Source organism: Lynx canadensis, chromosome B1 (assembly GCF_007474595.2).
Source record: "Lynx canadensis isolate LIC74 chromosome B1, mLynCan4.pri.v2, whole genome shotgun sequence".
NCBI lineage: Eukaryota > Metazoa > Chordata > Mammalia > Carnivora > Felidae > Lynx > Lynx canadensis.
The window spans coordinates 194071580-194099104 of NC_044306.2; the positions used below are offsets into that span (position 1 = coordinate 194071580).

The 27525-nt window shown below is 44.6% G+C and overlaps 1 protein-coding gene across 6 annotated transcripts in view; it reads left to right on the forward strand.

The window, feature by feature from the left end:
• The window catches only part of PROM1 (prominin 1), a 111538-nt gene that overhangs the window by 38446 nt on the left and 45567 nt on the right, over positions 1-27525 (forward strand). For 5 of the 6 annotated variants that reach the window (XM_030314165.1, XM_030314169.1, XM_030314162.1 and 2 more), the window contains exons 3-6: positions 6097-6152; positions 14558-14584; positions 17119-17324; positions 26456-26576. In XM_030314165.1, coding sequence (XP_030170025.1) covers positions 6097-6152; positions 14558-14584; positions 17119-17324; positions 26456-26576 — 410 coding nt within the window. The remainder of the gene's footprint in view (positions 1-6096; positions 6153-14557; positions 14585-17118; positions 17325-26455; positions 26577-27525) is intronic. The other variant, XM_030314168.2, reaches the window with a different exon arrangement.

The following is a 27525-nucleotide window of genomic DNA, read 5'->3' on the forward strand; positions in this document are numbered from 1 at the left end:
CACTCTAGATTTCAGCTCAGGTCCTGATCTCACAGTTAATGGGATCTAGCCCCACGTCGGGCTCTGCACTGTCAGCACAGAGACTGCTTGGGGTTCTCTCTTTCCCTCCCCCCCTCTCATCCTCTCTCTCTCTCTCTCTCTCTCTCTCTCTCTCTCTCTTTCTCAAAAATAAATAAATAAACTTAAAAAAGATTTAAGAGCCTGCAGAAAGTCTTTCGTGCCTGGAAAGAAATGACTAAAGTTTTAATTAACACTTAATTATGAAAGTTTTACAGTCACAAACTTAACTTTTGTAGGTTTCTAAGTTGAACTTGATTATCATTTGATGCTACTTTTAGTAAAAACTTGAACAATCTCTTTCAATTTGACAGTGTTGATTTCATGCACAAAATACTAGATTAAGTCACTCTAGAGCCCCACACACTACTGGAGTCTCAGACAATGCCACTGGAGGTCAAAGAGGGACACTGTGGTGTCTCCACAAGGGAACATTTCACACTGTTTATGCCCTTAGTTAATCACATTTCCAAGAAAACACTTCAAGTGCCTGAAAGAGAGCTTACTTTGTGTGTGTGTGTGTGTGTGTGTGTGTGCGCGCGCGCGCGCGCTCGCGGGCGTGGGTTTAATTTTCATTAATAAGAGTTCTGAGTACAAATACATCTAACTTGACATTTAGAAAAAAATGAGTCAGGGGCATCTGGGTGGCTCAGTCAGTTGAGCGTCCAACTTTGGCTCAGGTCATGATCTCACAGCTCATGAGTTTGAGTCCCACACGGGGCTCTGCGGTGACAGTTCAGAGCCTGGAGCCTGCTTTGGATTCTGTGTCTCTGTCTCCCTCTACCCCTCCCCCACTTGTGCTCTGTCTCTCTCAAAAATAAATAAACATTCTTTTTAAAAATTTAAAAAAGAAAAGGAAAAAAAGGGTCATTTTCTAAGATTTGTCTGCAAAGAAAAACCTGTTCTGTATGTTTTAATCTCTCAATTTTGATGTTTAACACCATAGTGCTTCCAAGTTTACCACTTAATTTTTGGTTTCATTTAAAAAATTCTAGTTAAAGAGACTAGAAAACATCAGGTAGAGAGGAGCAAAAGACTAATTAAAATGACCTGCACATAAAACTTTACTAAACTTTTTTAAAAGGCTTTAAAATAAAACAAGCCAAGATTAGAATACTTTGGCAGAAAAATTACCAGCTATGAACAAAATAACATTCCAAAATATATTTTCTCAAGAACTGCATTACAAATAATATTGTTTTACATAGATTAAGAATGGCTTGCCATATACTAAATGTTTATTTATATCAGATATAAAAATCTCTTTAAAAAACTTTTAAATATAATTTAGCACCTTTGAGAGATTCTGTTTCCAGTAAATGGCAGGAACACACTTTAGAAGCTATCAGGTAGCGTATCTTTTTAATTAGAGACCTAGCCAGGTAAGTCTCATTAAATAGATAGCAACGAGATCTTTGTGAGAGCACGTAAGTTCGTCACAAATCCGACGAATCAACTGGCAACAGCAGGTTTGGGTTTTTTTTGTTTGTTTGTTTTATGTTGTCTATCCAAGGGTGCCTGGGTGGCTCAGTTGGTTAAGCATCTGACTTTGGTTCAGGTCATGATCTTGCAGTCCGTGAGTTCGAGCCCCGTGTCCAGCTCTGTGCTGACAGCTCAGAGCCTGGAGTCTGCTTTGGATTCTGTCTCCCTCTCTTTGCACCTTCCCCACTAGCACTCTGTCTCTCTTTCTCTCCCAAAAATAGACATTAAAAAAAATTGTCTATCCATTTTACAAGAGAACGTTCCAAGAGTAGAATTTTATTTTGCCTAGCTTGGACCAGAACCTACATGTGTATTAAAAGAAGCCCAGTTAGGAAACAGAAATATCTTACTTAGTCAAAGATGTGTTTCGACTAAGATAAGGAAGATGGATTTTTTAATATATGGATCCTGCACAAGGCACTTTTCTTATTTTATCTTACTTGTATGGCTTCAGACATCAAAAAAATTCATAGGGAAATTATTCATACACACACACAGCAAAAAAACACACAACCAACCAACCACACCCAAGCAACTTACTTTCTAAGTTGATGGTGTGACACAAGAGGTCAGAATTAGCCCTGGCTGCTACCTTTCTTAATTTCCATCATCACACGAAATTTAAAATTAAGTCCCAGGTAAGAGGGCATTGCACCATCTAAGAGTTGAATGAAGAGAGGCTCATAGCCACCATCATTCTGGAAAGACCCACAGAGCCCCTTTATGGGACCAGATACTGGGAAACAATCTACCATGACAAGAGCTTCTTCGTTCACTGGAGTCCATATTTCCCTCCTGCTATATCTTAAGAGACAACTGTTATGTTGTGAAAAGAGCATGGGATTTCTATAGTGGAAAATGAATTGCCACATGGGAAAGGTGGCCAGATAACTCCCTGAGTTCAGGGCAGGGAGAATCTTTCCTTGGCCTCTGGGAGTTGTCTGGCCCATGCTAAGTGCCTATCAGGCTCTGTCAGAACAGACCCTCCCTCGGTTTAGGAAGGACAAGGTGGCCATTTTTGTCCACACTGAGGTCTCACAGAGGTCAGGATAACACTGTAGTGATCCAAATGCTACTGGCTACCTCGCTCACCAGGCAATACGAGGAACTAGATCCCGTCTGATCTACAAAAAGGAGGTAACACTTTTTTTTGGATAATGTTATGTTTCTGCAGCATCAGTACCACAAACGGTGCTGGATCCCTGGAACTTTCTGGGAATGTAGGAGATCCAGAGGTAGAGATTGGTTCCACTGGAAGCTGGCCAGGAGGACAGAGACAAAGACAAAGGATTGTAGTGCAGCCAGACCCCCAAGCAGGGGCGGCGGGGGAGGGGGGGGGAGGGGAGCAGAAGTGGGACCCTGGGTCTTCCACACGCTTTCTGAGATGGACCATAATCGATTAAAAGTTCTCAACAGCGACAAACGTGTTAGAACTGAGATGGAGTTTCCTAGTGGCGGGGGGGCGGGGGGGTGCTCATGAGTTCCCGCATGAGGCGTGAACAGCAGAGTTAATGCCAAGACCTCACAAATGAAGATGCTGGGCTGCATCCTACAGGCCTTGTGCTGATGTTCATTTACCTGGATTGAGAGCCACTTAGAGATCCACAGGGAAGGCAGAGGAAAAATGGGTATGGTGGATGCTCATTTTGTGTTCTTGTGACAGGGTACACTGTCACAGGGAGGGAGGGAGGATGAGCAAAAGGACTGAGGCCTCCAAGGTCGATGACCTACAGCCTCTAACCCTGTGCTGGCCAGTACAGAGGTCATGGCCTCGTGTGGCCCCTGAGCACCTGAATTATAGCTGGTCTGAACTAAGATGTACTGAGCACATCTATACCAGACCTGAATACTTAGTGACTGTAAAACAGCTCATTAATATTTTTATATTGATGGCATACAGAAATGACAGTGTATTGCATATATCTGGATTAAGGGCAGCATATTATTAAAATAAATGTAAAATAAACTAATCACCCATTTCTTTTCACTTTTTAAATGTGGCTACTAGGAAATTTGAAATTACTTGTATGGCTTGTAATATATTTCTATCAGGCAGCGCTGCCCTAAACCAGAGGGAGGGAGAACATTCCTGCCCCCAAATCTCAGATGGGTGCTTGGTCCTCACGGCAAAGATCAGTTTGGCAGAGAGATGGGGCCAGCTGGCAGACAAAGGGCAGGGGTCAATTGTCAGTAAGAAGTGTCATTTGGTGTAGCTGGGACCCGTCTTCAGCACCCGGGACCACCGGTGTACTTGGGAGGGGCTGGGGATCTTCCGGCAAATGCTGGGAGCATCTGTTTGGCACTGGAAGACTGGCACTGTCTCACTGGGGCCGCGGCCAACGTGTGAGCCATGTGTCCCATATTCACTGGCCTCCACATAGTCTGTTAGAGACGCACCTGCTTCATGTGTTCAAGTGTGGTGAGAACGATGCGGTAAAATCCCACGTCTGTCAACCCCATGGAAGCAGATTTTGCAAAATTCTAATTGTTGCTTAAATGCTCTAATTTTATCATTGGCAACAAGTCCTGTGAGTCGCCCTCTCGAAGTTGTGGGCTCCACTCCCTCCATTTTAAGGAAAGTGTCTCCAAAATCCTCAAGTCTGAATAACCGTGGTTCGTCTCTCTGTCTTTTCTTCTGCGTGAAAATCGCGCTCCGTGAGAAATGTGGTGAGTTTAGCTCCCAACTCAAGACCAGCACCCAGTGCTCTTTCTGGAGTCAGCTGGAAACGGGTGTGCAACAAAAGCACCTTACGCACACTGCCGTTTCCTCGCACAGAATAATAAAAAGATGGCTGCTCACAGTTTGAAGTTTAATACAATTACGAGTTTTTAATGCTCCATCAAGATTATTCTCTTTTTAAAAAAAATGTTTAGTTTTGAGAGAGAGAGTGCAAGCGAGTGAGCTGGGGAGGGGCAGAGAGAGTCGGGGACAGAGAATGTGAAGCGGGCTCTGCACTGACAGCAGAGAGCCCAAGGCGGGGCTCGAACCCACAAACTGTGACATCATGACCTGAGCTGAAGTCGGACGCTATGGTTGTAATAATCCTCGAGATCATTCTTGTGACTTGGGCTTCTATTTCCCATGAGTTGATGGCAGCGAAGAATAGAATGGATGCTATGTGGTTCCTGCTAAATCACAGCAGTCTTTGCCACCGTTGTTTTTGCACCCTGAGTACAAATATCAACACGGTGGAAAGGCGGATCACATCTTCTGCTTCCTCCTCGTGGGCACCCTGAACATATCTTGACGATTCCAAGGGGTCCGTGGACCACATTCAGAGATGTGCCCACCGAGGCCAGTGGGGGATGCCCACCTCTTACCTGGTCACTGTAACCTGAGAGGAAGGAGGGGGCGGTTCCCTGGAAGAGATTCAAAGTTCTCATTTGGTCATCGGTGGACATTTTCATCCAATGAAATCTAGAACAGAAGCCTAATCTGTACAACAAACCAAAGCAAAGTGGCTAGCTCAAGGCTGGAGGAGATCTGCGGGGTTGAGCAGACTCAGGTTTCTCCCGTCCTTGGGTCTCCCTGACGTCCCTTGGAGGAATGAATAACTAGGACTCCCAGTACCCTAGGGATAGGGTAAGCATCCCAAACCTACCAGTTTGATCCCTGCTCCTACAGCACACCTTTTAAAGATCTGCTCCATTTAGCTTGCAGGTCGTTGCATTTAGTCTGTGCAGGTCGGAAGTTATTTTCTAAAAAGCCCTGCAGGGAGGTGGCCGGCATGTAAATCTATACTCCTTGCTTTAAATAAGCATTCACAACAAGTTTTCCTTTGCGCCCCTTGTAGTACACTTTAGAAGTGATGTATACAGGATACACCACAGCATTCCAGAAGCTCATTCCCAGGGTGAATTACAATGTGCAGCGTGAGAAGGACCCTGGGGCAGAAAAATGACGACCCACCTGGGCCTTGGTCTGGCCTCCTCACACATCCCAGATTTTAGACAAGTTATTCTCTCTGTCTGGGCATCAGTCATGGCATATCATTGCTAGATTGGTGAGTCAGGATAAGAGGGGAATCCTAACCTATATGAGAATTTGGAAATGCCCAAAATGAACATGGCGGGAAAAATACCATTTTGCATATTATTTCAGGTTTTCATGCACTGCTTGGATTAATTGCAAGGTTCTTTTTATTTGTAAAATATTATGTAAATGTAGAATTACCAAAGAATAAGTTGCATTTGTGGTTCCAAAAAATTAAGAGTGAGCAATTTCGGTGTAACGTTTTATCAGTAATTGTTAATGACCTATACGCTGGTAAATATCAAGGTGTCTTGTGAGAGACCGAAAACTCAAAAATGGCAACTGTCTGATTCCACCACTGCTAAATAGTAAGTCAAAAATATTTGCCCTCCATTCTTTGCTTCTGTTTAGAGCCTCATTAGCTTAATTACTTACCTACCTTAAGAAATAGAAATAAAATGATAAGAATACTACATAGAGGTACAACAATTTGTAAGTATATATAAAATTTATTTTCTAAACATACATGTTGTGTTTTTACTGTAAAAGTAACCTTGCTATTCTTTCGTGACTTTTTCCCCCAGATATTTTAAGAAAAATTCTACAGAAGAAGTTTGACCTCTCAACTGATTATGAGAAGGTAATTTTTATTGATACATTTGTTAGTAAAAATAAGTGTGAACAAAATTTTGGTTGACTTGAAAGTAAATCTTTAAGCAATCAGTTCACCTGTGAACTTTATAATTTTCTTTGACTAAGAACTTTTATGGAATATTGAAACATCTTATAAATCCCCTTTGATTTCTAAAGCAGAAATTCCAAAAGTAGCGTTTGAAAAAACATTCACCTTTTAAGCTGTATGTATTTCTGTATTTAAAAACTGAAATTTCCTTAAGGGAAGTAATGGGGTAGGGTTTTTTTAGCTAAGGGAGGAGAGAACTCCCAGACTAAGTAGAATTGTTTGACCATTTCTAGAAACAGGGATGTGTACTTTGTTTCAAAATACAGTTTGGTAGGGGTGCCTGGGTGGCTCAGTTGGTTGAGCTTCCGACTTTAGCTCAGGTCATGATCTCACGCTCATGAGTTCGAGCCCCGCGTCGGGCTCTATGCTGACAGCTCAGAGCCTGGAGCCTGCTTCAGCTTCTGTGTCTCCCTCTCTCTCTCTGCCCCTCTCCCACTTGTTCTGTCTCTCTCTCAAAAATAAATAAAAACATTTAAAATTTTTTAAAAAATAAAATACAGTTTGGTAAAAAGCAGCTTCACATTGGAACAGGTGTATTGAGAGCTCTGTGTGTGCACTTGCCTGGGCTAAGGATAAGGAAAATCGCCCTTGATCTAAGGAGGCAAAGAGCCAGATGGCAGAGACCATACCTGATTGTTTAAAGAAGTAGAAGGAGAAGAAGGAAATAAGTAGATTTATAAGTAACAGGAAGAGGAACGTAGGTGAAGAAACGTAATTCTGCCCAGGAGTTCTTGCATAAAAGGTGATTGGGGGGCCTGTTGTAAAAAAAGAAGAAGGAGAAGCAGGGCTGGAGCAGGTGGGGAGGTGGCTTTGCTGGCATCCGAGGCTTCGGGGACCACGGGAGCCACCAGGACAAGGTGTGAAAGAGTGGAGAGGAAGGAAAGGCGGCCTGGGACCCTGAACGCTCGCTAATATGAGCAGATGGTATTTTCAGAAAGTATTAAAGGACCTTGCGTGCCTCTGCTGAATACCAAGGTGTTGCGCATTCATTCTGTTTGCATCTGTGATGGATTACCCAAACACAAGAGTGTCCTTTGCTTTTGGTTTACGATGAGTGCAGGTTGCCAGTGAAATAAACAGATGTGTGTTGTACTGAAAGTTAGGATAATTAAAAAAAAAATAGTTGAATCTGTCAGGCTCTTAGTCCTGAAGGATTAAGTACTTTGTCCTCTCCTGAAAGTGGTTATCAAGAGAACAATAAAAGCAGACGCACGGGGGACATTCTTGAATGGCCAGCACAGCAAACGTGAATGACAGTGTCCCAGTGTGGTGGGGGCAACGTATGGGGAGGGCGGTGATCTCTCGCCCAGTGAATGGCCACCTCAGATGCTGTGGTGACAGTGCCTCATATTCTCAGTTTGCAATAAAGTGATACCCAAGAGAAAACAAATACAGATGCCAAAGAGGAAACCCTTATCTAAAGACCATTTACACGAATTAGTTTCTCTCTAGCGCTCACAGCCTTCCCTAGTACCGTGGAAAAACATTTTCGCTATGAAATGCCCGTGGCTTCCTATGTCTCCCAAACGTGGTTGCCGATGTCTGCCTGCCTCCCTGGGCAGAACAAAACGACCGTTGCTTGTATATTGATATGGAAAAATAACGTACCATTAGCAGCCTGGCCCGAGTGCCAACTAGTTCTGCCAAAGAATGGGTGGGGGTTGCGCTTCACCTGGTCCAGGCCTCGGAGGATGGGGTCCTGAGACCTTGAGGTGACTCTGGGCACCTCAGCAACTACCCGTGGCGAGATTCTCAGTTGGGCCAGTCCTTTATGGCTGGCTTGGTATTAGATTTGGAGCTCCTGTGAAATTGGGGATCTCCCTGGTGCCTGATTTCCTCTCCACCTCAGGTGCCTTTGCAAATGGACCAACACCATTGGCGTGGGGGACAAGTGCACTGAGTCCTCATGCATGACCTGAATTCCCCCTTCACGTGGGATCGGGTCACGTTTTCCACTGTTGTCCAAGAGAGAGGGATTTGGTTAGGGAGAGACACTGGAGAAGCCAGACATCTCAGGAGGGGGGCTCTCTGCTCGTAGTCTGATGTATGCTGGCTGTGTTGGGTTGGAGTCCTCTGAAGCAGACCCTGAGTCAAGGCCTCGAGGTCACGTCATTGGTTTGGGAGGTGCAGGGGACACTGGCCGGGAAGTGGAGAGGTAACACGAGGGAGAGAGGGCAGCCTGGAAAGGGTGTGGCATTAAGCCACTGGCCACAGGGGACGGCTGAAGTTCATCCCGCAGAATTGCTGGGGCAATGGTGTAAAACCCCAGTGTCCAAATTAGTCCCTGGGAAGTGAGAGGGAGCTGAGGTTTCCAGACACCGAGACTGAAGGGGCACAGGTTAGGGGCGGTGTGGGTGTGGGGGACTATGTTAAGCCCTAAGCACTTTTGACCTGCCGTGGTACCGGAAAAGGCCGTCAAGCACAGAGTGAAAGATGCTCGTAGCTAGAAGCTTGAGAGGGTACATGGAGATGATTGAGGCCTGAGAGATGTGGGAGCCCCAGCAGCGTCTTCTACACTGACCGGTGCCCACTGGCTTTCTAATTACTGCACTCGCAGGTAAGGTCTGTCCAGGCGAGGGGCCCTGGGGAGTCTTTTCAGCTTTTGTCCTGAGTCGAGCATTTCCTCTTCTGGTGAGTTCTCAGGTGGCGGAGGAGCCTGGGCCGCGGGGTCAGTGACTTTCCAGCTGGGTGTTCTTTTAGTGAACTCTCTTCAGAAGGAGGTTCAGAAGCATTCAGCTGACCTTTGGCTCCAAGCGCTGGGCCCGACTTTGGGAGGGAAATAGGACTCCTTTTCACAGAACTGCCTCCTCTTTATACTTCAGCTGAAAGTTAAAGGTAGTATTTTAAGATCCTTGGCCCCTTCTCCTCCTTGACATTTTTTTATGTACTTCCCTCTTTCATGTATTCATTTTACAGAGTGCTGGCTAGGAGCAGTGCGTCGCAGGGGACAGACTTGCGAAAGCGTGGCCATTACTCCGCCAACTCTCAGCTGGTGGAAGGGAGGTTATGGGATAAGAAATACGCATGGATGTTATGGGCTGAATTGTGCCCCAAATTCGTCCGTTGAAGTCGTAATCCCAGCACCTCGGAGAGGGATCGCATGAGACATAGGGTCACTACAAGGGTAATTAACTTAAAATGGGGTGATTAGTGAGTCCTAAGCCAGTCTGACCGGCATCCTTATAAGAAGAGGAGATTAGGACACAGACACACACAAAGAAAAGACCGTGTGGGGACACAGGGAGGAGACGGCCATCTGCAAGCCAAGGAGGCCTCAGAAGAAACCAGACCTTCCCACACCTTGATCTCAGACTCCCAGGCCCTAGACCTGTGGCGAAACACCCTTCTGTTGTTTCAACTCTCTGGTCCGCGGCACTTTGTGAAGGCAGCCACAGCAAACTAATGCAGTCCACAGCTGGACCGTAAGGTGGAGGGGGACACGCATCACGCGAGAAGTTCTGATAGAGGGCCATGAACGAGAACGTTCCGAGGAGGGAGAGTGGTTTTGCACCTGGGATGCATTTAAACTGAGACTTCATTAGGGCACCTGGGTGACTCAGCCCATTGAGCGTCTGACTCTTGATTCTGGCTCAGATGACCCCAGGGTTGTGGGACCGAGCCCCACATCAGCCTCCACGCTGAGCGCGGAGCCTGCTTGAGATTCTCTCTTTATATCCCTCCGCCCCTCTCCCCCGCTTATGCTGTCTGTCTCTAAAAACAATTTTTTAAATATTAAACAAATAAACGAACTGAGACCTCAAGGCATGTAGTGCAAACGAGAGCTACAGCCTTTCTTTATGAGCGTGAGGCTCGAAGCACAAAGCTTCTCCACTGCCTCTGAAGCTTACACCGGGTCATCGTCCTCTCTGTAATGACAACAGCCACTGTTTCTTGTCCACCTTGGGCCAACACTGGCTTATGAGCTGACATCGTTTCTTTTTTTTTTTTTTTAATTTTTTTTTAACGTTTATTTATTTTTGAGAGAGAGAGAGAGAGAGAGCACGAACAGGGGAGGGTCAGAGAAAGAGGGAGACACAGAATCTGAAACAGGCTCCAGGCTCTGAGCTGTCAGCACAGAGTCCGACGCAGGGCTTGAACCCATGGACCGTGAGATCATGACCTGAGCCGAAGTCGGACGCTTAACCGACTGAGCCACCCAGGTGCCCCAACTTGACATCGTTTCCAACCCCCACAGTGACACCTGTCCGAGGCAGAAGTATTTCTGCGCTGCACGTGCAAGAAAATCCTGCCCTCGGAGAGGCTGGGGAACTTGCCCAAGGTCACCCAGTGACTAAGTGGTGAAGGTGGGATCCTTCCCGGGACCAGTCTGACTCCAAACCAACACACGCGCGGCCAACAAAAATTCAGCTCAACCCGGGCCACTGTACTGGAGTCCTAAAGTGACTAATTTGGAAGCAGCTCGCGTTGAGTATTCTGAGCTGTGTGAAAAGACCGTCACAGCCTCAGTGCCGTGCCTTTTATTTATTAAACCGTAAAATGTTACAGTGGGTAATTAACCCTGGGAAGGGAAATGAGGGAAAGGGAGGACCGGGCAGACGAAGCCGCGGAAATCCGAGGAACGGCTCTAATAACCGCCGGTTTCTAGCGTCTCTACAGCACGCACAGTGAGGCAGGTACCCTCGGTCATGATTTACGAGTATTAACCCGTTTAGACTTTACAGGAGTGGTCTGTCTTCACTCGAGGTGTTAAGGTAGAGATGACACGGGCAACTCATCTGTCCACTCAGCGTGTGCCAAGCGCCGTGCTCCAGATACAACCTGAGCCGCGCCAAGCCCCTGGGTGTCATTCCCTCCGGGATCAGAGTGCGGGCGGACCCCTTCCCGGGTTCTCTGAGCGCTGGCTGACGGAAACCCAGGGAGAACAGCATGACCTCCCCCTCCTCCAAGCTCACGTGGAGTTTCTGCAGAGAGAGCCCCTCAGCCTAGCTTGTCGGGTGGTGACCCCCCCAAGGAAATAAAAGGACACAATTCCTGTCTTCAAAGGATGCGTAGTGTGGAGTGTAGGTGGATGGCTTCCCATCGCTTCCCACCAGCAACCCCTAAGTGCCACCTGCACCTCTAGAAACCTTTCCAGGGGACAGTGGTCCCAGCAACGCCCGTCACCTCCATCTTTTGATTCTGCACATCCCGGTCCGTCGGAATGGACGGCTTCTTTGCAGTGACCTCCTGGATTTGTTTCCTTGTGGCCACACAAGGCCACACTCCTGCCTCTTGGTTGGCTGCCTCTTGGTTGGCTGGTTTGTATCTTCATCCTTCATTTCATTCCTCGGTTATTACCTTTCCCTTTCTTTTAATTTTTTTTTTTACATTTATTTTTTTGAGAGAAATAGACAGAGCACAAGTTGGGGAGGGGCAGAGAGAGGGAGACACAGAATCCGAAGCAGGCTCCAGGCTCTGAGCTGTCAGCACAGAGCCTGACACGGGGCTCGAACTCATGAACCGTGGGATCATGACCTGAGCTGAAGTCGGACACTTAACCGACTGAGCCACCCACCCACGCACCCCTATTTTTTTTTTAACTTTTTAATGTTTATTTATTTTTGAGAGAGACAGAGACAGAGACAGAGTGTGAGCAGGGGAGGGGCAGAGAGAGGCAGAGAGAGAGGGAGACACAGAATCCGAAGCAGGCTCCAGGCTCTGAGCTGTCAGCACAGAGCCCAATGCAGAGCTCGAACTCATGAGTTGTGAGATCATGGCCTGAGCCAAAGTGGGATGCTTACCTGACTGAGCCACCCAGGCGCCTCTACCTTTCCCTTTCTTGAAGCTTCCTCTGGGGGCAGGTGCTGGGCCTGGGCCTCATCCCTGCTGCTTTTCTTGACCTCACCAGTGCTGACAGTCACTGGATATCGATTTGGCACTTAGGAAACGTCAGGTCATTATTCCAGATGGGTTTGTGGTGTTTGGAGCCCACCCTGCATGTCCGCGAAAGGTAAGTGAATGAGTTCCCCGTTTCCTGCCCTCCAGGAGAGCGAGGCATGCTGCCTGGAAGAGCACACTCCCCTTTCCCGGCAAGAGAAGCACCTTCCAGAGATCTCGGAAGCAGTTAGAGAGCAAGCAGTGCACGGCAGTCTGTGCCCAGGATCATGTCTGGGGCTTGCTGGAGCTGAGGGATGGGAATAATGCTACCGTGCGTGGATCGTTACATCTTCTTGTTAAACATCATCTTCCTGATGGTGATGATGATTGATTGAGCATGACCCTGGGACACCCGGGTCTGAGCACTTCACATGTATTAACTCACCTCGCATACATTAAAGCGTTTAGAACAGAATAAGGCACTGAGCATGTTGCTTCTCACCGTTTTCTCTTGTTGTCTCTGAAAAACTGCATAACATAGAGTCTCTGCTGACCCAGATTCCATCAGTAAGGTAACCAAGGCTCAGAGTAGCATTGGCAACAAGGCCTAGGCCCGTCCCCCAGGGATTCTGATGTAATGGGTCAGGGCTGGCTGGTTATTGATATTTTTCAAAAGGTCCCCGGGAGACGATGATCAGTAATTAAGCGGAGTGGGGGGGTCGCTGACGCAAAGCGGCATAGCCGGATTCAAACTGCTGCACCGCACGGTGATAACCTCATACTGTGTGACAGCCGGCACGAACAGGAAAAAGATGAAGATTCACCCAGCTCCAGCGGTGGGGGGGCGGTTGTTGGCACCCCATCAAATCAGACCAGACTGACTCCTGGGTGGGAATATTAAGTACCAAAGAATCAGCTGATTATTGTAGCTTACAGGTGCTTCTGCTCTGGCCCCAGCCCAGCACCATCTGCCCTTGGAGCTGAGAGCAGGTGTCCCAAACCCACCTGATCAGGCCATGACACCAGGGTTGGTTTAAAGACAGGTTCCTGGTTTTACCCAAATCTCCTGATACCCTCTCTAGGGGAGGAGCCTGAAGTCAGTGTTTTTCACACATTTATGGTGGTAAGTTGGGGAGACTGTGGGGCCCAGGCCCAGGAAGGGAGTCCGGGGTCATTCAAGATGCCCCACGTGACCCTGGGGCATGTGTACCTGAACTGCCCACCCCAACACTTTGGATGCCTCATTTAACAGGTACTAATATCACAAACATTGTTCTCCCACCTCCGTGAAAATCTGCCATCTAAAGCGATAGTTTCCAAACTTTTGGATTCACCAGAGCACACAGTTGCAAGAAAGTAACCCAGGGGACGACACAGAGCCTAACGTTTATTTTGCCACCCAAGGACATTTAACACCCATCATAACAACAACACCGTATTAACTTTGTCCCCTCTCACGCACATACCACCCCCCTCTCCCCACCAAAAGGATAAACTGAACAAATTTCACCTCACGGGAAACTCGCTGCACCCTACTTTTTCTGTCTTCCTGCAGGGTGGTCCATCCCCATCACTGGACCACCGTTGAGGGAACTCCCTCGGTTCACCAGTTTACCTGCTTCCGACTGGGCACCTGTTGCATGCCGGGTCCCCGGGTGGGTGCTTGCCAGAGAACGGTGGGCGTGACCTCATGGTTCCTGCTTTCCAGGAGCAAACAACGCCGCTCAGGCAGGGCTCCTGTGGGAGCAGATGCTGACAACGGGCAAGTGTGGGCTCCAAGGCAGCATGAAGGAGGGATGAAAGCACACCCAGACCTGGTTATCAAGACAGATTTCCAGGAGGAAGCAATATCCAGGCAGACTTGAGTCCCATGAGCAGAGGAGTGAAGGGAATAAGGTTCTGGGCAAGGAGGCATTGCCAGGGAGCTCGAGGCAGGAAGGGGGAGCATGAGGCTTCTTCTTAGGACTAGAATGGCCAAGAAGAACAAGGCATGGGGCCAGGATTAAATAACAGGACCACATGAAGAGGTTGGAATTAAACATGACGGGAATCCAGGAAATGCAGGTAAGCAAGAGATGACCCCATCCGATTCTCAGTTTAGAAAGGACACTTTGGAAACTGTTGCCTTCGGCTGGGGTTCAGCGTCTGATCCTCTACTGTGTAAAGACCACACGTTTCGTGTGTCAAGCCTGTGTCACTTTCCCCTTAATTTCCCCCGTTCTGTCCACACCTGATTAGCATCCTGGTAAGAACCTTTCAGGAAATCCAAATATATGTTCCAAATGTAAATTCCAGTTGTTTCTCTAATAAACACTCAAGTTTTATGTTCCTGGCTTATGTGGATCAACCTCTCACTTGATTTGCGCTGTATGGAATGTTAATGTTCTCAGTTGTGGTTAATCGCTCATGTAACTTTTTCTGTTTTCTTGATGCATGCTGCCTCTGCCTTACTCTCCTCAACTCCTCCACTGCCTTGACTTCCACAGCCAGAAAATGTAGTCTTGACCCTGAAGGTAAAGTCCTTGTTTGCTGTTTCTCGTGACTCTGTCTAAAGCCAAGGGGTATGAGATGCTTCTGCCAGAACTTCCTGTCCTTCCACTGTCGTCTCCGTTGTGATGGTTTTTTAAATGGTTCCTTTCATTTTTGTTTATGGAATCGTCATCAATCTTCTCTTCCAGTTTTAGTAGTTCACCAAAGAATAGCGACCCACCTCAGCAACTTTCCGTCTTGATCTTCTCCTCGTAATCCACAAAGTGTTCTGGAGATCCTGGCGTATCAGAAACTCAGTTAGGTCTTTGCCAGACCTTGGCCAGACTTCACCCAGAAGTGAACTCTTGAGATGACATATACCTTGATCCTGATACTGTTTGACATAATATTGAGTCAGTAATGTTGGAAAGGTTGTGTATAAAGTGTGAAAATTGTACTCAGAGGTAAACATAGTGCGTTTAGAACATTTTGAAAACACCTTCTCTCCTGCATTTGAGTTCAGTGTCTTCTGGACTCAGAAAGGATTTTAAATCCCTTTTAAAATAGTAAATAATTGGGACACCTGGGTGGCTCAGTCAGTTAAGCATCCAACTTCAGCTCAGGTCATGATCTCACCGCCCGTGGGTCCGAGCCCCGCGTCGGGCTCTGTGCTGACAGCTCGGAGCCTGGAGCCCACTTCAGATTCTGTTGTCTCCCCATCTCTCTCTGCCCCTCCCCTGCTGACGCTCTGTCTCTCTCTCTCTCTCAAAAAAAAAGAAATAAATGTTAAAAAAATATTTTCAAAATAGTAAATAATTTAGATCATTTTCTGGGAAATGATAGAGAAATAAGAATTTGGAGTATCTCAACTGGCCAATGATGTGGGTCCTCAAGGGCAGGTTACAAGCACCAGTAGGTAATGACTCTCTGTGATCATGGAATAGGGCTTGGTTTAAGCAGGAGCATGTATTTGATGAATGAAGCAAAATTCAACCACTTTTTTTTTTTTTTTTTTAGCATTTTATCCTTAACCTCAAAGTACATAATATTCAGGTGTCATGTGCACCTCGGTCCTCTTAGGCATTTGTCCACAGACTTAATTACTATTGATTGAATATTTGCTGTGTGCTGGGCACTTGGCTGGCTGTTTTCACATTCAATTGTTTAACTATCTGACCCTCACAATATGCTTATGACCTTAATGCTAATTCTGGTTTAGGGAACCAGAAGCCCTCCCCCGCCCCCACCCTGTGTAATTTAAAGCAGGTCTTCTGACTCTCAGTTCAGTGTTAAGACCTCACATTCGTTTCGAGGAACAACACTTGTGTCTTCTTTTACTTCGCTCAGCTTGGCTTCAGAATCTGTTGTTAGCGAGCCGGTCCATTAGTTGTAAACAGCCAGCCTATAATTGTCATTCTTTAAAAAATGTCTTGCTTTATGGAAACATGAGTTGCAGTAAGCTCTAGTTTTGTCATCCAGTGGCATTATTTTTTTTTTATCCCAGAATAAAGCCAGCAGTGATTATAAAAATATATTTAGGTCACATGATTGTATCCAGAAGCCGTGCTAGTTCCTAGGAACGTAGGGAACTGTCTGAGACACGGGCCGACAAGCCCAGCCTCACCCACACGGCATGAAAAGACCATTTATTAAGTGTCTGCTCTGGGCCACATACTTCCCCTGACACGTTATCACTGATCAGACACTATCTGTAATGTTCACAATGACCTTACAAGATGCGTATTATTACTCCCAGCATACGGATAGGCAAACAGAGTGAGTGGCCAGTGATTAACATATCTGACTCACAAAGTCTGAGCTTTTTTCCTAAATTTAGGTATATTCCAGATTCTTTTGTAACTGTGGGTTTGTCATTAATTGATCCGATCTGAACTGCTTTGAATTCTTAATAACTTCGACTGGTCCTGTCTTTCTGGTGAAAAGCATCCTGTCATGTAGATTATTCATAATGCAAGTATTTCTGCCAAAATTTGTTACACCATTTAACACAAACAAAATATATTTGGGGTTTAAAGTAAGTCATTTGCAACTTGACCCTGCATTTGGACATTTTACTGTGAGTTGAAAGAAGATAGTAATGACTTGTTTACACATTCTGATAACTCCAATCTCTGTTACTCCTTTTTTTTTTAATAAAAATATTTAATGTTTATTTCTGAGAGAAGAGAGAGAGAGACAGAACATGAGCAGGGGAGGGGTAGAGAGAGAGAGAGGGAGACACAGAATCTGAAGCAGGTTCCAGGCTCTGAGCTGTCTGCACAGAGCCTGACATGGGGCTCGAAAACACAAGTGGTGAGATCATGACCTGAGCCGAAGTTAGACGCTTAACTGCTTAACCGACTGAGCCACCCAGGCACCATTCTGTTACTTCTGTTTCAAGAAGGAGCATCAAAATGGAAGCACACACACACACACACACACACACACACACACACACACATTAAGATTCAACTCACGGTGGCAAGTAGGTTAAAAAAAACGAAACAGGTACACCGTGGAATGTTCTACTCGTTATTTTGTGTTAGAGGACATGCTGTTTCTTTTGTTTGACTTGCAGATTATCTACTATGAAATCGGGGTCATCATCTGTGCTGTCCTGGGACTGCTCTTTGTCATTCTGATGCCCCTGGTAGGGTTCTGCTTCGGTCTGTGTCGTTGCTGTAACAAGTGCGGTGGAGAGATGCACCAGCGTCAGAAGAAGAATGGGCCCTTCCTGAGGAAGTGCTTTGCGGTCTCCCTCTTGGTGATTTCTATATTTATAAGGCGAGTAGAATCTTGGGGGACAGCTGATTGTGTTTTGAACTGTTCAGCCCATGCCTTTAATACAAAACAACAACCACCACAACACAGCCATAAAACAGAAGAAGACAAAAATGCTTGTCTGGGGTGGTTCAAAACAATGTTACCATAACCAGAAGTTAGGGTTGTCATCAGGGTGCCAAGCCAACCCTTCGGTGCTTGTTCGTGTCGAAGACGAGCTGATAAATCTTGGCCTGCAGAAAGCTTTTACCCCGCAGAACAACAGCTCCTTCCTTTTAAAAAAAAAAAAAATTTAATGTTTATTAATTTTTGAGACAGAGAGAGCACGAGCGGGGGAGGGGCAGACAGAGAGGGAGACACAGAATCTGAAGCAGGCTCCAGGCTCTGAGCTGTCAGCACGGAGTCCGCCGTGGTGCTCGAACTCATGAACCGTGAGATCATGAGCTGAGCCGAAGTCGGACGCCCAGCCGACTGAGTCACCCAGGCTCCCCAGCAGCTCCTTCCTTAAATAGCTGTTTGGAGACAGGCGGCCTGCAGAAGGCAGAGAATTTGCTTGTTGATTTGTGCATCCAAAGGGATCCTGAAGGATGGGTACAGTCCCTGAATCGGGGAATGTGAGAACACTGTAGAACAGAATTAACTTTCTAATAATAAACCCACTTTTCCTGAATTTGCAGTTAAGCTGCTACCCTCTGCGGAGGCCTGGAACACACTTCATAATTTAGGATGTGTTTCTTCTACGGTCCCTTCTGCTCCGTCAGCTTTCCAACTGCCTGACAGATCAGGAGTACACTGCTCTTAAGACAGTAGCATTTTGCCGAGTCCAAATCAGAATCCTCGGCTGAGGAATGTGCTTCACGTTAGGGGTCCCCTGGTTGCGATATTTGGTCATGGTTCCACATTTCCTCATTCATTCAGCCAATGAATGTCATGACATTTAGCAACAGAAGTAAAGTGCTTATGACGTGACTAGTGCTAGGCCCCAAGGAGGCACAGAGACCGTGAGGACTGACAGTCAGCCTCCTCCTCGCTGTTTCCTCCAAGCACCGTGTTTGCTTGGTAGCTGTAAGATTTTTCTGGTTTCACTAAATAACTGATGTTCGGGAATTTAAGCAGAAAACAGGATTAAACAGAACAATTTAAGCTGGCCTACCAGCTGAAGTTTTAGATGGAAATCCAAGAAGAAAAGTTCTTCAATTGTGGCTATTAGTGGGCTCCTGGTAAGACCTACTCTTTGGGGTGATCATTCATTGGAAGGCGGTATACCTAGGGATGCCTGGGTTGTTCAGTTGGTTAAGCGTTGGACTTCAGCTCAGGTCATGGTCTCGTGGCTCGTGGGTTCGAGTCCTGCGTCAGGCTCCATGCTGACAGTGCAGGGCCTGCTTGGGATTCTCTCTCGCTCTCTCTTCCTCTCTCCCTGCCCCTCCCCCACTCACGCTTTCTCTTTCAAAATAAATAAATAAACTTTAAAAAAAAAAAAAAGGAAGGCAGTATTGGAAAGGACTGGACTGATCCCGACGTGCTGATATGAACCAGTCCCCAAGAGAGATGAATTCACAGAAGCAACTGGCAGACCATGTATATATACAACATGGTCCCTACGACAAAAACAAAAAGGAGAGAGACACAAGGACTTAGTTATATTTACACAGAGCATCTGTAGTAGGCTTGCCAAGACCCTGACGCAGTGGTTGCCCCCGGGAAGGAACTTTGGTGGTTGTGGAGGGTAGGAAGGAAATCACTTCTCACGGCATATAGGTTTTTTTTTTTTTTGTCTCTTTTGAATTACCTACCATGCCTCAGGTATTACCTACCGACTTCATTGCACCAAAAATTAAACTTGAACAACCAAACAAAATCTTCACAAAAAGCTTAAAAGGCAGTGCATTCCACTGACTCCAGGGCAATCATTTTTTTTTTGGAACAAAGACACACTGTTGCTGCAAATAGTTAAATAATAGACCTTAACGGTCTATGTGCAAACAGGACCCAAGTGAATGCATTGCTAATTTCATGCACCCTTGTTTCACCACCAGGGAGTTATTTTTGTTTTCTCTGTCTCTCTGTCTGTCTCTCTACTTCTCTCTGTAAATAATTTGTTTCTGCACATTGAATTCTGAAGAGCAGCTTGAGATCAGGTCAATGGTGATTTCAGATGTCCCTGTCTCTCTGCTTTGTGTTTGAAGTCTTTTCAGGAATGCACAGACCTTACAGCTATGGAAGTGGTTACCTCCTCCCAGCTACCAGGAAAGTGTTAGTTGCAGTCCAAAGAGACGTCAGACCCAGCAGAGATCATTGTGCATTTCTTTTAAGCCTAAAACTTCCATCTTTCATTCATCCAGAGACTCGGACAGCCATGCTTCTCCCTCTGTAGAGGCATACCCTGAACATCCAAAATGAGGCCCACATGACAAAGTGTCATCTAAAAATACTCGCGGGGCGCCTGGGTGGCGCAGTCGGTTAAGCGTCCGACTTCAGCCAGGTCACGATCTCGCGGTCTGTGAGTTCGAGCCCCGCGTCAGAGCCTGTTTCCGATTCTGTGTCTCCCTCTCTCTCTGCCCCTCCCCCGTTCATGCTCTGTCTCTCTCTGTCCCAAAAATAAATAAAAAACATTGAAAAAAAAATTGAAAAAAAAATTAAAAATACTCGCCATTAGGGCTTCTTGTTCACATGATTACTTAATAGTTAATAGTTTTCACTTGATATAAATACATGTGATATAATTTCAGGAAAAGTCTTTGTTGCATGTAGTTAACCTATTTACCCAGATAAATGTTTGCATATGTAATAATGGACTTCCCAGGTTTTTTTGAATGAAGCACATATTCTATATTGGGTTTCTATTTTTATTTTTATTTTTTAAATTTAAATCCAAGTCAGTTAACATATAGCGTATTAATGGTTACAGGAGTAGAATTTAGTGATTCATCACTTGCATATAACACCCAGTGCTCATCTTAACAAGTGCCCTCCTCAGTGCCCATCACCCATTTAGCTCATCCCCCGCCCACCTGCCCTCCAGCAGCCGTCAGTCTGTTCTCTGTATTTGAGAGTCTCTTATGGTGTGCCTCCCTCTCTGTTTTTGTCTTATTTTTCCTTCCCTGGGTTTCTACTTTTAAATTGGGCTTTTATTTACATTACGTATAATTATGTGTCACATATGTCATACTTCCCCCGGAACTCTTTGAATTATTTATATTATGTTTAAAATACCAAAATATAATTAACAATAAAGCTACAAAGTTGGAGATAAACTTGACTTTCATTTATATGTGAAATGAAGGTGACAGTTTTTTTTTTCTTCAGAACTCAGATCCATCAAACAAATTTAGATAAGTGTTTTTTTTCTCCCCAGGGATATTTTAGTTTAAAAAATTCTTTTAAAAAATACATGCTGTGATTCTACAGCCTTGTATACATTCAGTTTAGATATTTTTCCCCACTCAAGTAAAACTTACTAAGTTAAAACCCATAACTTCAAATTTCAATATAATTAAAACAACATTGATCACCTATTTGAGGCCAAGTGACAAATTTAAAACAAATTTTACATAATACATTGAATTTATATATGAATTATAGACAGCTCTAAAAAGGAGTACCATTTGAGATTACTTAATTTACTTTAAATTCACACTAGAAGTTTAAACTTCTTGGCTGGAAGTGTAAAACTTAGAATCGCTATCATGATGTCTTTTGAAACCTCTATTTGTTCGCAAGTATTTTCAACATCATGAGTCAAATACTAGCTGTATATTCTTTGCAAAGTAATCAGAACTAGCCAAAGAGGTTAAAGACCAAGGGAAAGTGAAGATTTCTGTTACAATTCGATAGAAAGGAGAGTAAGAGTATGTCCACGAAATCATAGGAGATAAAAATAATAGGGGAAAGAATGTCAATAAAGCTAGGAGGCAGAAAGAGAAGAAAAAGGAGATATTTGCTTCTGGCTTACACTGACCTCAGCAGAGATTGGGTCCTATTGATAAATAATCTTTGGATATGATTTTTTTAATTTAAAATTTTTTTTTTTATTTTTTGGATATGATTTTTTTGTAAACCCAGAGCAGTCTACTTGCCTTTTATCAGGCTCAATTTCATTTCGTGGCATTCCACTACATCACAATTAATACCGACGTTGGTTTTTAAATGCATCTTCAGGGGCGCCTGGGTGGCGCAGTCGGTTGAGCGTCCGACATCAGCCAGGTCACGATCTCGCGGTCCGTGAGTTCGAGCCCTGCGTCGGGCTCTGGGCTGATGGCTCGGAGCCTGGAGCCTGTTTCCGATTCTGTGTCTCCCTCTCTCTCTGCCCCTCCCCCGTTCATGCTCTGTCTCTCTCTGTCCCAAAAATAAATAAAAAACGTTGAAAAAAAATTAAAAAAATAAATAAATAAAAATAAATGCATCTTCAGTCCTCTTATTTTTCATCCATCCTTTTTTTTTATTTAAAACAAATTAAATCTTTTTTTTAATTGAGAAAGGCATAGGTGTTAAGGAGAAAGGTCCCCTAGTACATATGGAATATATGTGGTCATGTTCTCTCTCTGAGCTTTTCCAGAGGCAGCTGTGGAATGTTAGAATTCATAGACGTTGACATATGTTTATGTAAGTCTTTTTGACCATCAGCAGAATTGAATTTCTATCTCTCACTGTAGACTGTTGAAGCAGATGTGTGTTACTCCAGAAAAAGCCAAGTTTCCTCTCCCTTCTTTCTTTTACACTTTGTCATCGCTGCATTTTTTAGAATTCCAAAAGGTTATGGACAGTAACAAAAGAGAAACAAATAGCCATATTTATTTTTCCAGCATATTTCTAAGTTTCTGACTACAGCAAACCAGCTTTTCCAGTTGCCATGGTGAAAATTGAATTCCAGTCTCTTTCAGGAAGATGGCTGTTTTCAAAATGCATTTTTTTAATTAGGATTGTGATGGTCAATTCCTGGCATGGAGGCCACAAGGTTCTAGAAAAGAAACTGAGCATGCCTGAAAATCATGAGATTTTCAAGATGTGAATGAGAGAGTTATTTAAAATTAAAATTAAAATTAAAAAACTATCTTTAAAAAACAAGAGATCAGTTATAGACTGAGAGCATTTATTTGGCAATTATTGGCTAATTTCATCAAGTCAGTGGAAATTGGTAAAGAAAAAAATTGCTACAAATTTTACAGGGTTAACCTCAGTTTTTAAAACTTTTAAGTTCACTTTTAAGTGTATATGTGAGAAGATTGGTCTGTCCATTAAAAATATAGAAGATGTAATATTAATATACCATAAAAATTAAAATTCCTATATTTGGCTAAAAAGTTCAAGAGATCTTGTTGTACCGCATAAAAGCATATGTTCTTAATATTTTTTATGTCAAATGCCAGATTCCCCTTTTTGTGTGAGACAGTTCCCTCAGTGTTCTCCTATTCTAATAGTTGGCTGACACATTCATGTGATTTTTTTTTTTCTGCTTAAAAAATACATTGAGGGGGCACCTGGATGGCTCAGTCAGCGCGTGACCGACTCTAGATTTCAGCTCAGGTCATGATCCCAGGATCGTGGGTTCAAACCCGCATCGGGCTCCGAACTGAGCACGGAGCCTGCTTATGAGTCTCTCTCTGCCCCTCCCCCACGCGCACACACGTGCTCTCTCTCAAAACAGAACACTAGACAAAAAAAAGAAAACAAAACATATTGCGTAATAGGATTTTCTAAATCAAGGGCAACAAGAAACATAACTTCTTTATTCTCTATTTGTGTTTAAATGAGGGTTTTAAATTAGAGATTGCAAATGGAGACTGTCAGTTGGTCTGCTTAGTATTTAGAGTTTTTTTTTTTTCCCTTTACTTAGTAGGTAAAATTTTATCTTTTTAATAAAGTCTTTTTATTTATTTTGAGAGACACAGAGACAGTGCAAGTGGGGGAGGGGCAGAGAGAGGGAGGGAGAGAGCAGCCAAGGCAGGCTCTGAGCTGTGAGTGCAGAACGCCACTCAGGTCTCGAACTCACGAACCGTGAGATCATGACTTGAACCCAAACCAAGAGTGGGACGCTTAACCGACTGAGCCACCCAGGCATCCTCTAGTTGGTAATATTTTAAAGGGGGAAATTTTACGTAAGAATACAGATTTCCGGATTTTTGGAATGAGTGGAAAGTCTGGCAGTGCAGAGCATCTGCCCCACCCCCACCTGCCACCTCCCAGCTCCTAGGGGTTCATATCATAGGTTTTGCCCTTTGTGGTTTCTGTGTAGGCATTTGAATTTGCCATCCTTCATATAAGATTTACAATGTGTTATGGGTCTGAAAATCAGCTCTGAAAGCTGCTGAATTTCATTCCAGAATTCTGTGTAGGACAGTTTGGTTTTTCAAAAAAAGATCAATGCTTTCATTTTAATTGGATTCATAACTGATTGGCAGAAATGTGGGTCTTTTTAAATATGTTGCATTGAAATTCAGTATTGTTTTGCAGAGCTGTATTGCGTTTCATTTTACTGATTGATGATCTTTTGAGTAAAGGCATCTATCCAGTAAAGGAACACAGTTTATGACCAAGACTCTCCAAACATAAGGCTAATCTTCTAAATGGATCAAGTGACATAAAGCCCAGTCTTTAAACCCACTTTCACTGAGCACCCCCCCTTCCCCCCACCCCATGGACTAGAGACCCATTGTTCACCTAAAGTTGACAAAGAAGCAGTTCCCACCTCTTTCTAGGGAAATTAAATACAGGTAGAAATAGACAAAATAGAGTATGAAGTGAGCAATGGCCCATGAGAATTTCAGGGAGAGCGCTCTGGGAGTTCGGGGCCAGGAGGTTCTTCTTCCGTCTAGGGGGTTTGGTGAAAGCCAAGTGGACTTGGACCTGTGTGTTTCTCAAGTTCATTCTACCTTCTTACATGACAAAATCGGTCTGGAGCATGATGGGTGACCATGTGGACACGCGGGGGAGAGAGAGAGAGAGCAAGGGGCCCCAGCGTGAAATGCTGGGGTGGGCAGGTATACTCAGGTGTTAGCACTGACTCGTCATGGGATGGAATGTTTGAAACTGGACCTGGTAAATAAAGATCCAGGTGCGTTGTTACAACCCAACTCTTTCCTTTATTTTTCTGTTCACACTACTCCAAAGTCCTTGCTTTGGGTCATTTGGCCTCATTTGGCACGGGTGCATCATTTGATAACTATTACTTTTATGCTGTATTGCCTGCCTCATGAGTACAAAGGTAGACTTAAGACTGGCAAAGATGGATTGTAAGGTGATCGTTCCAAATGGCACAGATTATTGTTAATATGCTTTTTTTTTTTTTAAATTACCATCCGCATGAACCCAAACCTTAGAAAAAAGTCCTGGAGGGGCACCTGGGTGGCTCAGTCGATTAAGCGTCCGACTTCGGCTCAGGTCATGATCTCATGGTCCGAGCCCCGCGTCAGGCTCTGTGCTGACAGCTCAGAGCCTGGAGCCTGCGTCAGATTCTGTGTCTCCCTCTCTCTCTGACCCTCCCCCGTTCATGCTCTGTCTCTCTCTGTCTCAAAAATAAATAAACATTAAAAAAAAATTAAAAAAAAAAAAGTCCTGGAGAACTTGTGGACATCCATTACCCCTCTCCTTTGCAACAAGAGAAGTACTTACCCAGTTTAATTTTCAGTTTTGCAGTACTGGCTGAAACTCACAGAAGGAAAGTGACTTTCCCAAGCTCCCACAGTGTAAGTTAGTGGCAGTAGAAGGACTAGAACCCGAGTCTCATGTTCCTACTCCAGTACACGTTCCATGGCAACTTGTTAACCATAAGAAATACTTCTCAACACTGTGTATTCTTACAGACTTTTTTTGGCTTCATTTGGCAAACGTAATGTACCTGTGTAATACTGCTCAGGGCAAATACGTTTTATGTGAGACCAGCAATGAACCAATGCTGTTTGGAATGAATCGTGACTATATATATAGGGTGAATGATTATCCCCATTTCCCAAGATGGAGAAGTTGCCTGAGAACATGGGACTCTGGGTGCAGAAAAACAGGCACTTGGCCACAGTGTTTGTCTGTTACTTACAAAACTTTGTTCTGGAAACATATCCACATCTTCCCCTGGATAGTTACAAACAAAAGATTTGTTGTACATTCCTGTAGGTTTACTGTTCTGTTAGGAGTTTGTGTAATTCCTTGCTGCCATCTAGTGGTGAAATACAGAAGAGCCTTAGTAATTCCCAATTCTCAATGTAACATTTTAACGTTGGAAGGCTCCCACACAAAAACCAGCGGGTCAAATTAAGTCAGGAGATTGTTAGTAACTAGTTAGCATTAAGAACGCTTAAAGTGATCAAATGCAGACATCTTAGATGAATTGAAAACTCTGTTTTTAATTTTCATGTACAGTAGCTTTCCATGAGCAATGCCTTTCATCGTGTTTTTTAAACTCTTTTATTTAAGTCTATTTTACATAGACTGGAGCATTCATATCATAAGTACGTAGGCGTCAACTTCCATGTCGTGAACGTGCGGATGATGTCATTAGCCACCCCTCCCCAAACAGAACCACTGAGTTTTAGCACCATCGTTTTCTCGAGGTGGTACATTATATAAAATAGAGCGATACAGTATGTATGCTTTGTTTACAGCTTCTCATGTGGCATTTTAATACTAAAGTAACTCATGTTTCTTTTTAACCTGTAAAATAAAACTAATAGAGACAATTGGAGAGATCCCTGCCTTTGGAGGGAGCAGAGGTATGCATGGGAGGTGCGTTTATGCGTGCACTGTGCAGGAGGATGTACCGCCATATTCACATGTGTGCAGGAACGGGACTCTGACGCGCTCTGTCTTATAACCTTTGTTCCTTCCGTTTCCTCCGCAATTTCTTGGGAACATTGTTCCATTTATAAGATTTCCTATTCAACAGAACAGCATATCTTAAACAGGTATGTGCCTCCTCCGAGAGGACCGCATCCTGTTTTGTGGCCCACGTGTTGGATTATGGGATCTTGGCAGGAAGGCTGTGGCAGGGGAAGAGGGCCTGGTGGGGAGGAGGGTCCCGCCGTCGTGGGGCCTCTGCTCAGAAGCTCGGCTCCCCTCCCATCTACAGAGCTGCTCTGTGCCTGGCCAGGTGACCACGGGTCACACACTGAATGCTCTTCTCTTCTCTTCTTCATTTCCTGCAGCATTGGTATCATCTATGGTTTTGTGGCAAACCACCACCTGAGGGCCCAGATCGAAAAGACTCGGAAACTGGCAGACAGCAACTTCAGAGACTTGAGAACTCTCCTGAACGCAGCTCCAGCGGTAAAAACCACACTTGTGCATCTGTGATGCTTTGTGTTTGGGCCTCTCAGAGTCCCTGTATGTATCTGGGACCCCCTTTGGATGTCTAGAGACCCAGTAAATCAGCATAGACAGGTGCTATCCTCATCTTATAGATGAGGAAATAAAGGCCCAGCAAGTGATTTTCAAAAGAGTATAAAAGCGTAATTGCAGAACTGGTGTTGTTATTTTATTATTTTATTTATTTTACTTTATTTTAAGGTACAACAGGGGATCCTGGGTGGCTCCGTCGGTTAAGCATCTGATTCTTGGTTTTGGCTCAGATCGTGATCTCATGGTTTTGTGGGTTCGAGCCCCACATTGGACTCTGTGCAGACAGTGCAGAGGCTGCTTGGGATTCTCTCTCTCCCTCTCTCTCTGCCCCTCTCCCACTCGCACTGTCTCTGTCTCTCCCAAAATAAATAAATAAACTTAAAAAAATTTTTAATTATTTTAACATATAACATAAGATTATAATACTTATTATAAAACCGCTTAACTATCTTAAGGGTCTCGTGATTTTTTTTATTTTTTATTTTTTTATTTATTTTTTAAACGTTTTTTTTTGAGACACAGAGAGACAGAGCATGAATGGGGGAGGATCAGAGAGAGGGAGACACAGAATCTGAAACAGGCTCCAGGCTCTGAGCCATCAGCACAGAGCCCGACGCGGGGCTCGAACTCACGGACCGCGAGATCGTGACCGGAGCTGAAGTCGGCCGCTTAACCGACTGAGCCACCCAGGAGCCCCAGTGATTTTTTTAAAAAGAAAAATCTGGGGGCTATTGTCCTTTCCCTTTGGGAATACCTGCCATTTGTGTGCAGTTACTTTTGTCATGAAAATTTTCTGCTTTATAAATACCCATTTGCTAGTATCTGTACAGTTGTGTAGAATTCCTCGGGAAGGGGACACTGAGACACATGCATGCGC